At 36.1% G+C, this 14,441-nt stretch overlaps 1 protein-coding gene across 3 annotated transcripts in view; it reads left to right on the top strand.

The window, feature by feature from the left end:
- PCNX (pecanex homolog (Drosophila)) overlaps positions 1 to 13,398 on the top strand; it is a 143,592-nt gene extending 130,194 nt beyond the window's left edge. For all 3 annotated transcript variants that reach the window (XM_012724520.1, XM_012724521.1, XM_012724519.1), the window contains 6 exons: positions 3,626 to 3,856; positions 4,391 to 4,665; positions 5,978 to 6,183; positions 8,650 to 9,092; positions 9,495 to 9,635; positions 9,832 to 13,398. In XM_012724520.1, the coding sequence (XP_012579974.1) occupies positions 3,626 to 3,856; positions 4,391 to 4,665; positions 5,978 to 6,183; positions 8,650 to 9,092; positions 9,495 to 9,635; positions 9,832 to 9,972 (1,437 nt within the window). In that variant the 3' untranslated portion in view covers positions 9,973 to 13,398. The remainder of the gene's footprint in view (positions 1 to 3,625; positions 3,857 to 4,390; positions 4,666 to 5,977; positions 6,184 to 8,649; positions 9,093 to 9,494; positions 9,636 to 9,831) is intronic.
- Positions 13,399 to 14,441: the final 1,043 nt, after the last annotated feature.

Here is a 14,441-nt window from a genome sequence, read left to right as displayed (position 1 = left end):
TCTGGTGAATCCTCTCACCCTCTGCATCTCTGGCCTGTACCCCAGTTCTGTATGAATAAATAAATAAATCTTAAAAAAAATTAAAAATAATATATCCTGTATAGCTATCTGTCATAACTTTTCAAGTATATTTTATAGACCGCTTCTGAAAACTTTCCCACAAGAACTGGAAGTATCTTTTTATTTCTTTGAAAAATCATGGGGGAAAAAAAATCATTGAAAAGTAAACATCACCCAAGAGTAAAATATCTTTCCCTGACTAAATACCATTGTACTACATCATTAAAAATCAATCACTGCCAGAAACTTGCTGCATATATTTTCTGAATTCTCCAAGTTCATACATATGTTTCTATCTGTGTGTATAAATACCTTGCTTTAAAAAAATCATGCTAGGGCTTCCCCAGTGGTTCAGGGGTTAAAGTCTCAGTGCTATCAGGCTATCCATAGCCACTGCAGTGATCCCCTGCCAGGGAGGTGATTGACATGGCGCAGCAGACCTCTCTTGTTGTGCCCCTCCCGCTCCCCTCAGAAGTGTATTTCAGTGGATCCACCTTTTCTGCTCCTCACTTTTTCTGTGGTGTACCTCTGACCTGTACCCCAGTTCTTTTGGCATAAATAGATAAAAATAAAATCTAAAAAAAACCATGTTATATAATTTGATTCATAGGACTATAGTATAGGGGTATCTCACATTTTTAATGGCTCTCTAGTACTCCAGACTATAATGTTTATTGCAGTTTATTCAATCATTCCCTTATCCCTACTTGTTTAAAAATTTTATCATTAAAATATTGTTGCAATGATGTACATAGAACTTTACACACTCATTCAGTCTTTTTCAGGTGCAGTGAAAGGAAATATATGAACAAAATTAAACATCCTCCATTTTTGGCATTACTAATGAGTTCCAACTTTGTGTCCATTTTAGTTAGAATGTGATTATTATCTGCAGTTTTATTTTCCACTCAAATAATTGCGCTAATAAAGCTATAAAAAGAGGTCCTTCCCTAGTGGACTGTTTGCTGAAAGACAGCACATCCTATGACATCTGGCTGGTATAAGAAATTGAATTTGATATTTAAGAGAAAAATTAAGAGTTATTATTGTAAGTTGTCAGTGCTTCTTAGGCCACATTCTCTAGAAGCAATTTCAGATGCTAGGATTTTTGTGGAAGAGACTGATGGGTGGCCCTCAGGAAAATATGTAAGGAAGTCATGGAAGTCGAAAAGAACAGAGAAGAGAAACAGCAATATGTTTCTGCTGAATTCTGGCCTCCACCATTCAAGAGGTACCTCTGGACTGTGGGTAGCGTCAAGAGTATGTTCTGTACCTTCCCCCCACCACCAATCAAAAAAATAGACCTCCCCTGGCATTTCCTCCCCTAAGCAGCTCCATCAGTTGAAGGCAATTCTTAGAAAAGGAAGCAGTGTTAAGACTAACACTCAAAGCAATGGAGGGAAGAGTGTACCAGCCTGGTAAAAGAAACCTGGATGAGGCATCAGAGTCTGGCTAATTAACTCATTTTCTCACTGTGTTCCAGTTAGACTTTAAGTACCACGTGAACAGTGCTCATGTTCACTTTGCTCACTGCTGTCTCCCCCTTGCCTCGTCCAATGTCTGCAAGCATGTTAGGCACCCGGTTCCCACCGGGTCTAGATGCTAGAGTTATCTTTATGGCTTTACTGACGTCTGTGCTTTTCCCCAGAGCCCTTTAGCTTTTCTGCACAGGGCCCATCTCCATCTGCTGTGGTTCCTAGTCACATCAACTAGTTGTTTTGTTTTTTTCCCCAATTAAGTTTTGTAATCATACAAATCTTAAAAAATAAAAAACTACGAAAAATTGTGTTGAGGTCTTGGCAGTGCTATCAACTGTCTTTCTAAATGTGAGAAGCAACTAACCCTCTTTGAGGTTTCGTTTTGGTATTTGTAGTTTGCCAGTAGAACTCAACTTCCTTGACAGGTGGCTATAGGAGCGAGGTGAAGTAGTATTTTTGAGAACATTGTAAGCAGTGAAGTGTTATCCATAGCGAATTCTTTTTGTTTTCTCATTTAGACCAGCCCACATTAGTATCCTTGGGGATGGTGCCCTCTTACTCTATCATTCTCGTTTTCAAACACACACTTAGGTCATTTGACTTAAAAACAAATGAATTCCTGGAGATGGGCATCCAGTTTATCAGTCTCTTAACTATAAATTTGAAGACTATATGTTTCCTTAATAACATCTGATTTCAGAATTCAGTTTTGTATTAAGGTTATTTGGGTTGGGTATCTCTTCCATGGTTTCTAAAGGGGAGATACAGTTCAAAAACTCTTGTTCCCTCCGTGACACCTGCCACAGAATTGGCACACAGTAGATAGTAAGTAACTTCACCAAATGCATCAGTAGTTGTTAAAACTAAAAGGTTTCTCAGGGAAGGTACTCTAGCTTCTCTCAGGCTGGGATGCCTCATCTGCCTAAGCCTCATAGCTTTTGAGTCATAGTTAACTAGATAAGAGAGGATAAAATGGTATATTGGAATTATTCTAGAGATTGACTAAATGTGAAAATTACTTTTTAAAAAGAAAGTAATTTAGAGAACTTTATGTAGTTCTATCTTTTCTTAACTGGTAACAATAAGATAATTCTCTAACCAAAAACAATAACAAAGAGGTAAAAACTAATTTGAGAGAAACAGTAAAACTCAGAGGATAGGGTTAGATTAAAGAGTTCACAGAAGTAGTGTAGCAAGGAGCTAATTTCTAACCTGGTAGTGATTTACAGACTATAATTTACCTTTAATAATATTAACATTTGCTAATATCAGATACCCATTTAAACCAGTTTTTAATTATTTTCATTTGGTAATTAGATATTTTTATTTTCTTGGAAGTCATTCTCTTTTTCTAAAAAACATCAGTTTTACAGGCATTGTGTTCATTAAAATATGTCTGATGAAGAGAACAAATGGAATTTACAAAGTAAGAGAAAAATGAAGGTAGTCAAAATGTGCAGAGATCTAGGTACAAAATAAATGCAAGATGAAGACCATGGTTATTAATACTAGATTGTTTATTTGAAAGTTGCTCAAAGTGGGGACTCCCTCCCTAGGCATTACGTCTCAGCACTATCACCAAGATGGCCTGAGTTTGATCCCTGGCCAGGGAGCTGACCCACATGGCGCAGCAGACCCTCCTGTCTCGCCCACTGCTCCTCTCAGCAGTGTATTTCAGTAAACCCTCCTGTTCTGCTCCCCATTCTGTCTCTGGTGAGTCTTCTCCCCCATCCCCTACCACACCTTATAGCCTATTACCCAGTTCTACACACACATGAATAAAAGGAAAAGAAAAAGTTGCTAAGAATGTAGACCTTAAAACTTCTCATCATAAAATTTGTAACTGTGTTGAAGGATGTTAACCAGCCTTATTGTGATGATCATTTCAAAATAAATGCAAATAAGGAATCATGTTGTGCACCTAAAACTAATGTTGCTTGTCAGCTATATCTCAATAAAATAAATTCACCTGCAGAAAGAAAAATATAGAGACTTGGAGAACTTACAAGTTGTTTTCAAGAATCAAGGAGATGATGTGAAGGACTTTATATATAAAAAACATTAACATTATTTATTTATGTGTTTAGGATCACTTTACTTCTCCAGATGAATATGATGACCCTACCGTACTCTATGAAGCCATTGTGTCTCATGAAAAAAATCTCGTCATAGCCCATGAAGGGGACCCTGCGTGGCGCAGTGCGGTCCTTGCCAACTCACCCTCCTTGCTTGCTTTGCGGCATGTCATGGATGATGGCACCAATGAATACAAGATCATCATGCTCAACAGGCGTTACCTTAGCTTCAGGGTCATCAAGGTAGGTCTTCGACACATTTGTTTGCAGCTGGAAAATAGAACTTAGATCATCTTACCCAAATTTATGGAAAACATGACAAACTTTAAAAAAAAAAAAAAAAGCAACCATACTGCATTAGTTTTTGTTTGTAAGCACTTAATTTATTTTGTTAGTAATTTATTCTGTCTTCTAAAATGTCCTTATAGGCCATAAAATCATAGAAGTTTGACTTCTGTTTTGGCAGTTGTGTCTATATGTCATTCTTTGATCTTTTATATATACTGTAAGGGGCAGTTGGGAAAATGAAATGCACTGTATTGTACTTGATATTTTTATAAGACAGAGCAGAGAGGAGAGCTCTGTGCATGCCTATGATGTAACAACTGCCCATGACAATAGGAAATCGGTTAACTCCTATTCAAATGTGACCTGTTTATATTTGTTTCCTGCTTTTCACAGTTGGTTATCATAATGTATCTATTCCACTTCTACTCTTGTTTATGTGAACTTCCTTTTTGACACTTTCATCTAGTCCCCATGTATTCTCATTTTCAGGTCAATAAAGAATGTGTTCGAGGCCTGTGGGCAGGACAGCAGCAGGAACTTGTTTTTCTACGTAACCGTAACCCAGAGAGAGGTAGCATCCAAAATGCAAAGCAAGCTCTGAGAAACATGATAAACTCATCTTGTGATCAACCCATTGGCTACCCAATCTTTGTCTCACCTCTGACAACTTCATACTCTGACAGCCATGAGCAGCTTAAAGAAATCCTTGGGGGACCTATCAGTTTGGGAAATATAAGAAACTTCATAGTGTCAACCTGGCACCGGTAAGCTTAGGAAAATTGCATTTTTCAGTGGTGGTATTAGCTGACCTTCTTAATCTAGGCAATGTGCAGTAGCATTTCTGAAAAGGTTGTAGAAAAATACAGATGCCGTGGCACAATAGGAAGCAGAGTTTGAACATTTATACCTCCAAAATCTTGTTAGAGAAATGTAATGTACAACTCAGGTTAACAATCCTTACTCTAGCATTTAGGAGAATCTTGAGACTCCATTTTTGGGGTTAATTTCTACTCTGTTGACAGCATAGTCCATGAATGCATGGTCCAGCAAGCAGAGCAAGTTAGAGAAAAATTCAGGAAAGGTGTGCAGGTTGATTACTTTCTTCTACTTTATTCTCTCCCAGCAGTTGGGGGAACACTTTATACAGTTGATGGTTTTAGTTGTAAGATAACAGATAATGACTGACATTTTAACAATACATTTATTGTTCAAATCTCTGTAGTGTCTTCAAGTGTATGCATAAATACACAAACAGAAGGAGGAAGATAAACCATAGTGTAGTATTAGTGTGTCCGACTGTTTGAGGCGTTTTCTGGGCTGCAGTACTTGCAATGCAAATAGAGACAGCTGTGGGCATGCTGGGACAGTTATTCACCCACATTTAAAAAAGAACAGGAAAAGCAGTTACAGCACTCCCTTCCAGTGTGAGACAGCATAAATTAGGTTTAATTCAAACAAATAAGCTTCTGGAGGCCTCCCTGGTGGCCTACAGTTTAAGTCTCCATGCTTTCACTGCTGAGGCTGAGTTTTATCCTGGGTCAGGGAGCTGACCCACACATATTGCCAGCAGATCTCTCCTGTCTTGTCTGATGCTCCCCTTAGCAGTGTTTTCTAGTAAATTCACCTGTTCTGCTCCTTACTGTGTCTCTGGTGAATCCTCTTACCCTCTGCACTTTGGCCTACACCCAAATTCTTCTGTACACACATACACAAACAAATAAAAGGTATTCATGGGTTGCTTATTTTTGAATCATGAAACAGATGCTTGCAAGAATTGTCTTTTCTCTTGTGATCTTTACATTACAACTGTATTATGTACAGTTCTCATGGTGTAGGAAAGATGATAGAGTGTATAAAAGTGGGGGCAATTGGGAAAAATTAAGGCAGTGAAAAATCAGAAGAAGATAGTTTTATGGAAATAGATTACACCTTTTTCCTAATACTGATTGCATTCTAAAAACTTTCGAAGGTAAACAATTTACTAGCATTAATAGTTCTGCAATTATCTGGAAGAATAAAATGCCTATCTTGAAGTGATCTTGGGATAGTGTTTTCTATGCTGGTATTTGTTCCTAGGTTAAGGAAAGGTTGTGGAGCTGGATGTAACAGTGGTGGCAATATTGAAGATTCTGATGCTGGAGGTGGAACTTCCTGCACAAGTAACAATGCAACAACTGCCAATGATCCTCATAGCAACGTGTCCCAAGGAAACACTGGGAATCCAGGCCAGGGATCAGGAACAGGACTCCACCCACCTGTCACCTCTTACCCTCCAACACTAGGTAACAGGAAGTTCTATGGTTCTGTGGTTGATGGTAGCCTCCTAGCTATGAGGATTAGTTGTCTGTGTGTATGAAGAAGAAGATATATTACCTACTTAGAAAATTATAAATAGAATATTTTATTTGATTCCCCCCGAACATTATCCTGTTTGTTTCTATTAATTGTTAATAATTCAAACAATACATACATTGAAAATATTTTAAAGGCTAGTTATGTGGGAGCGAGAAAGGATTCTGCTAAGCAAAATAAGTCAGAAGGAAAAAGAAAAATATGCAGTGGGATCACTGATAAGAGAATATGGGGAAATGGAACAAAGAATCTGGAAAAAGGCAAACCTTTTAGCAAAACAAACATCTAAGGCATACAATGGAAAGGGTGGAGGTGGGGAAGAGAGATCAAAACTGGGAAGGGAAAAGCACAAGGGACTCTGGTGATGCTCACACAGGGATGGTAGAGTTATGGCGACTACACGTGAGGGGAGAGATCAGATATACAAAAATGAACAACGATGTAAGAAAATAAAAAATATTTAAAAAATAAAGGCGACATGATATTTAATGTAACTTCTTGTACTCGGTAGTTAATTTAGTTCCTTCAAATGTTACAAGCTTTGTATGTGAATTTTATAATCACTTATTTACTTAGGCTAGAATTGGAAGCCCAAAATAAAAACATGCAAATGTTTTAAGACTCATGGCATAGAATGTCAGACTCTTTCCAGAAAGCTTTTTCCACCAGTCACAAAGAAAGTCCCCTCTTACTAACTTTGACAGTTTTTGAGTACTATGCGTTCCCACCTCTGTTGCCTGCCCCTTGCTTGCTTGGAGGAACAGGAGAGGTGGTCATTAATTCTTCCATTTTAATTTGCATTGTGCTGACACATGAGATTGGAAGCTGTTTCTTGAGTTTATCAGCTGTTCCTGTTTCTGAAGTGCCTATTAAATCTCTTGACTGTTTTTCAATTTGGTTGTCTTTTTCTTACTTATATTTGTATTTCTGGCTTTGGAGCTTTTATGTTTTCCATACTACGGAAATTTCCCATTTTTGCTTTTAGCTCTTAAACATGTTAAATTCTGTAAATTCACCAAGCAGTTGCTTAAACATTGCCTTCCTGTGGAGAAAGATTTGGCTTCTTTTGATGAGAAGTACAGAGCTTTACTGTAAAACAGTTTATTGATCGTTTCCTTTATTGATGAACACTTTTGTATTCATAGTACTCAAAGACTGTCAAAGTTTGTAAGAGGGGAATTTCTTTGTGACTGGTGAAAAAAGCTTTTCTGGAAAGATTCTGGCATTATATGCCACGAGTCTTAAACATTTTCATGTTTTGATTTAGGGCTTCCAATTCTAACCTAAGAAAATAAGTGATTATAAAATTCACAAACAAAGCTTGTAACATTCAAAGAAAATAAAGAAAAATATCCCTATCCCAGAAAATTATTTTTTTACTATTTACCTTTTATGTGAGAGCTGTAATACATGCAGCTTGCAATAGGAAACAGATTTCTGTTGCCCTCTTGTGTGGTCAGTTCCTCCAGCATTGTCCCTTCCACACTTCTTCATATAGGTCAGTTAAAGTCTTAAGGTATTTTCTTAAATAAAAAATAAATTCCAATACAGTTGGAATTGTAAATTCCAGATTGTGTGTGTGTGTATGTATGTATCAACATTTGATTTTTTTTTACTAAATGAAAACTTAAGATTTTCAAAGTGCTTCCTTATGTACCTTTTGCTTTTACAATCAATTAGCTCTTTTTGTTTTCAGATATAAAGTACATGAATTTTTTTTTTCGATTTTATGATTATTTTCTGATAGTTTTCATATTAGTCACTCTTATAAGTCAGGAAAAAGATAAATCTGAAGGATTCAAATATCAAGCCATTTGAAAAAGGATACCGGAGAACCTGCTATTCAGTCTCCTTGATAATTTATCAAATATTTTCATATATAGTAGCAATCTCTTAATGCTTATGAAAGTTGCAGCTTGGTATCATTGACTCTTACTGAAATAGAATGAAAGGGGATTAATACTATACTTTGAAAAATAGTGGTTATCGAACTTGCCACATCATAAATCCTTAATATTTCTGTCTGATTTCTATGAGAGATTTCATTTCTAATGTATTAAAGAGATACTTTTGTTATTCTAAAATAGTTCTGTGAAAGATATGTTAGTATTTTCCCAACCATAAATCCTAATAGCTGCTATAAATTTAATTATGCATCTTTTTATGCCCTAGAATTTGAATTTCAAAAAGCTCAGCAAATAAAAATGATCAAAAGCATGCAAGAAAACAAATCTCAGGTGTTTTTTTCTGGCAACATTAAAAGTTTAGGTATAAATGTTTAAAGTGCTCTCAATTCTTATTTAAAGGAGAAAGCCTTAAAAACTACAAAAAAAAAAAAAAAGCTATCCTTGAGCCACCCATCTTAGACTGAGTACTGTTTTGTTTTTCTCCTCTAGGCATGAGCCACAGCTCTCACTCTGTGCAGTCAGGCCTGGTGAGACAGTCCCCTGCTCGGGCCTCAGTGGCCAGCCAGTCTTCTTACTGCTACAGCAGCCGGCATTCCTCTCTCCGGATGTCCACCACAGGATTTGTGCCTTGTCGGCGTTCCTCCACCAGTCAGATATCACTTCGAAACTTACCGTCCTCCATCCAGTCCCGCCTTTCTATGGTGAACCAATTGGAACCTTCCAGTCAGAGTGGTATGGCCTGCGTACAGCATGGCCTTCCTTCTTCCAGCAGCTCCAGCCAAAGCATCCCAGCCTGCAAGCATCACGCTCTTGCGGGCTTTCTTGGAACAGAGGGAGGCCAGAGCAGTGCCACTGATGTACCACCAGGCGGTACCTTAAGTCCTGCCAGTAATTCACATGCCAAAAAGGGGGAAGTGATTTACAGAGTTCAGGTGAGTAAACTTACGATCAGCCTGTGCTATTAATTTCATTCATTTGCTTTTATTTCTTGTTTGAGTGAAGGATTCTTACAAATATATACCTTATATAAGTCTGAAAACTAGAGCATTGTTGAATGTGGGGAGGGGAGACAGCTGCCAGCATAAAATCTTAGTGAAAACAAGTCGTTTACAGTGGTGCGGTTCTGCCCTACTTAGTTAGCTATTGCCATGGCCAATGCAGAAGCTGCCAGTAGGCTGATAATTCAGGTGATGGCTCTTCCCCTTTTTTAATTCCACTGTAGTCAATACAGAACTTGAGACATGAGTCCTGTGAAAGACATTTTGTTTGGGATTATGTAATTTTTGCCATCAAGAAAAAATGAGTAGAAATTGATTCATATTTATTTTATATAGATTGTAGATCCCAGTCAAATTTTGGATGGCATCAACCTATCAAAAAGGAAGGAGCTGCAGTGGCCTGACGAAGGAATTCGGTTAAAAGCTGGAAGAAACAGCTGGAAAGACTGGAGTCCTCAGGAGGGCATGGAAGGCCATGTGAGTTCTCTTACCAAGCTAGTTGGTGTTTTGATGTGTGAAGTTTGACTGACTTGTACGCCTGTTTGTGTATTTAACTGTGTACTTAAATTTAATCATCAGACAGTTGATACTTCTCATCTTAAGAGAAGCATAAGCGTTTGTGAGTCTATCTAAGATCTCTGCCACTGACATCTCGTTTTATCCTGGATGTTAGGTGATTCACCGATGGGTGCCTTGCAGCCGAGAGCCAGGTACTAGATCCCACATCGACAAGACAGTGCTTCTCGTCCAGATTGATGATAAATATGTGACTGTCATTGAAACCGGGGTACTAGAACTTGGGGCTGAAGTATGAGCTGGTGTTTTACAACTGCATTTCTTTTCCCTCTCAATTCTAAAACACTGGAAAGAGAGAGGCGAGAACAGAGATGCCTGCAGGTATCGCTTTGATCCTAGATGGGAGAGACTTGAACATAGAGTGGGCTTGGCCAAGCACCTCTCCTGTGCCCTTCACCCTGACCCCTGCCACTGTCTCCATCCTAAAATAAAGCTGAAATATTTTTTTAAGTTAGCTGCCGAGAAAACATTTTGCATGAAGGATAAAAAATAAGTTCTGTTAAAATTCCGTCCTTAAAAAGTTTTCCCCTATGTATTGCCTATGCTTTAAGTCAACCAACTCTTCATTTCTAAACTATGATCTCATATTTTTCTAATTTCTTTGCCAAAAATAATTGCCATGTTTTGTCATAGAACATGAAATCCATTTACCTTGATTTTTAAAAACAGACCAGTTAGAAACTTTCAATTTGACATATAGCAGAATGAAAGTTTAATGTACAGTGAAAGAAACTATGAACAGACATAGATTTATCTTATTCCTTGAGCGCTAAAAACTTTAATGAAATAACTGCACTAATTTTTTACAACAATGCACTAAAGTCTGAGATTTCTCAGAACATTTATTTATATATAAAAATAAATACATTATTTAAATTGCCTTTGGGATTAACCCCTTCCCTTTCCTTATGAACATATATAGCAGGAACTGTGCTGCTTGTTTTCCTGTGTGTAGTCTGTACTTCATGCCAGTACACTGGGTGTTTTCTTTAAAATGAGTCCTGAGTCTCGGCGCACCTGGCTTCATCGCTGGCGTCTCCTGAGCAAGCCCCACTGGCCGCCTGGCCTCTACTGCCACAGCGTTGCAGATGGCTTCAGCCCTCACCCCGGGACCCTGCTTCTCCCCGTGGAGCCAGCTCTCCTGTGGTCAGTTGTGGGAAGAAAATACTTTGTCTTTTCAGAGAAGAGGATGAACATCCAGGAAGTTACAGAAAGGATTGATTGCTTTTTTTTGTTTTTAGAAGTGCTTAGGTCATTTAAAGTCATTTACATGCAGTTCAGTTAATTAAGTAAAAGATTTTCAGACAAAATTATCCAAATGGTGCAGTTCTTATTGTTATATCCCTTTTTAATAACTTTGCCTTTTATTTCCCTTTTCTTTTTCTATTACTTGAATTTTATTTTCTGTAAATTGTATGTAGCTGTAATTTGAAATACTTATAACTGTGAAATTGACTTCATTCATATATTATCTCATAACTTAAAATTTACTGTTTTTTTTTTAATGCGTGTATTCAGGGAAATAAACAATTCAGATTTACAATTGGGCTAGGTAGGAGCTGCAGTCTTTAGATTTAATTTGCAACTTTTGGCATTTTTTAATTCCTTCAGAAAACTTTTCATTTTTTGGATGAAATTCCACAGAAGAGTGTACATCTCCTCTGAGCACTTAGAAGCAGCCACCTTTCTACTCCTGTGAAAGGAAAGTGAAAAAACAGGTGAAATTAATTTTAATTATACATTTTATTTAATCCAGTATATTCAGAGTATCACTGTTTCAACTTTTAACACAGCCACATTTCATGTATTTGCCCAGTGACGACTTGGGTTCAGCTGAGCTTAAAGTATCTTTTGATGAGGGTGACGGGGGAAAAAAGAGCTATTTTTCCTACCAGTTCTGATGTAGATCTCACAGTATAACTCTTCAGTAGAAGGGATGAAAACTAAGGAAATGCATAGCTAATACACAGCATATTATTGCATTTCTAATTTAAAATTTTTGTGGTCATTTATGACCCAAAGTGCCTCGTGTTAATATTTCCATTGACGTACCTAGCAAAATTTACTGTTCAAATACATTTATCAAATGATCAACTGAAGCTGTACACAAAGGTATCCTTTCTAAATTAATTAAGATGTGTTTTCTTGGTAATACCATTGTATTCTGGATTTGCCTCCTTTTAGCAAATCCCCAGTATGTTATTAAAAGTTCAGCCTCTTTTCTTTCCCTGAAACTAAAAATATCTATCTATCTATCTACTTACCTACCTACCTACTTACCTATCTATGTATTTATCTATCTCTGTAGAGAGATATTTTTAAAATCTTAGCAAAGGTATTAAGCTCCCTGTTATTGTTACCTTTCTAAAATAATGATCATTGCTCTGGTGAGACAAATTGGGCCTTTCTATGTTAGAAGATACTTCATTTTCCTATTTAAAAAAAGATCTGAGCTTCAAATGATTCAACCAGAGGGCTACATTTATTTTAATTCCTAGCCCCACAAGTCCCCACCATCAATTGTTAAACACATCACAAACTCTTAAAAAGTCAAGTTGCAAAAGAAAGACTAGATTTTATATAGAACATAGATATTTGCTCTTCATTTGTGGTAGCTACCAGTGGACATTTTTCATAAAACACATTAGATTATGTTATCAGATCACCCTGTAACTTATTTATGAATTTATAAATTAGAAATCCCAAGAAGAATCTATTCTTATATTTTAATTCTAAAATCGATAGTCTTTTAAAAAATTCTAATACTTTTCTAATAGTTGTATCAGGAGAAGCAATGATAATTGAGAAAAGATTCATCATAAGTCGGCTTAAATGCATGTGCTCCCCCACCAAGAGTAAGCAATTTGTTTAATTCCTTTCTTATCTTTTTAAATTGTATACAAGATTCCAGCATACATACGTTCATTTCTTTAGTTCAAAATTGCCAAAAATTTCAGAATTCCATAATATGAAACAAATATATGTAAGTAAGAGAATATCTTTACTTTCCTTTAAACAGTTTCATTCTTGCCGTCTTTATGGAGTTTTTATTATTTTATTTTTTGTTTCTACTTTTAAGAGAGTCCTGGAATGAATTTAGAAATTGTTAACTTTTTTCCTTGTTTCCTATCATCCAGTGGCAAAAATCATTTTATACCTCAAAATTTAAGTTTATGGTTAATCTTCAGTTTATAACTTGTTATAATCCTCCTTTTTCAAGACCTGATAAAACAGATGTTCTCCTTTTTCTAGAGAATGCTTAATTTTTCCAAGTCTAGGTTGATATAAGGTGTTTGTACTTAAGGGGCTTGGAAAGTAGTTGGTGAGGATGTGTATTTCTAAGGTTAGAGGAGGTTAATTACTATTCATGAAATTAGTGAACAGACTTATCAGTGTTATGCTTCCTTTGAGTTTTAATTACTGAAAGATTAATTTCCACTAGATGAAGTATTTTTTTTAAATATGCCAAGTGTATTTGAGATACTTCTACTAACCCTTGAGGCAGAAGTTGGAAAATATATCCGGAATGAGATTTAGAAAGTTACTCTGTGTACCAAATGTCAGACAATGAAAATATAGATTTTTAATAGGAAACTACAACTCTTTAAGGTGGATTTTTCTCCTTGTTTATTCTTTCATCTTATATCAAAATATTTTTTAAAAACCTCAAATCTAAACAAAAGTAACTTACTCTTAATAAATTCCACTTTGCCTCTGATCAGCGTCCTCCTGCTTCTGCTGAGAGGGTCTTTATTGCTGCTTTGCTGCAGGGTCATCTGCCAGGAACTGGGTCATTTAAAGTTATTGTCTTTATCAGTATTGATAAAGACAGGCCAGTATTGTCTTTATCTCTTGGTTAACTTTCAAGCACCTTTTCTCCTAAATATCTCACTTGAGGAAAAAAAAAAAGATAGCTTAGTAATTTTATGTGATAATTCTTCTAATTTATATTTACTATCTACTAAGCTATGAACTGTGGCCCAGATTACTCATTGTTTTTGTGTTTATTTTCATTACTTTTTCATGATTATCGAAAAAGTCCTTTCTGATTTTTAAGTTCTCAGTATTTACTCTTTCTCTTTCTTTCTTTTTTTTGTTGTATAATAATAATCATATCATGAAATTGCATTGCCTGGACAGAGACCTATTCAAGTTTTTTCTTTTGACATGATACATTGTTCAGATGAGGTATGAAACATCCCTTTTCAGTCTAGCTTTGTTTCAGTCTTATGCGGAAATTGAATCTTACTGACCTGGAGAAAAAAAAAGTTAGATGATATTATGTATTATTTTGGATCAGTATAGGTATTTTTTTTAATAAGTATTTAAAAACCAGCTTATTTTCTTAATTTCGCTTTCTTTTTAAATGCTAGCTGATACACACCAAGGCCTTCTCATTTTTAATTTATTAAGTGTTTAGACAAGACCCGTGATTGCAAAGAAATTAATTACTATATAGATATGACAAGTATATGAGTGGAATATTAATTTTGCTTGAAATAGGTATATTTTCTGGTTTGAATTGCCTCACCAATCATCTGTTATGTGTGATAAGAGTTATGTGTAATAAGAATTTTTCTTTATTGCTTAGAAGCTACCTATTCTTTCTAAATCAGAGTAAGTTCTGTTTATGAGCTTAACTTTATTATCTGCCATTATGGAAACAAAATAACATCATATGGGAGAATGGGAGCAGATTGTCATTGC

Source organism: Condylura cristata, unplaced genomic scaffold (genome assembly GCF_000260355.1).
Source record: "Condylura cristata isolate star-nosed mole 26May11 unplaced genomic scaffold, ConCri1.0 scaffold00013, whole genome shotgun sequence".
Lineage (NCBI taxonomy): Eukaryota > Metazoa > Chordata > Mammalia > Eulipotyphla > Talpidae > Condylura > Condylura cristata.
This window is presented reverse-complemented; position numbering and strand designations above follow the sequence as displayed.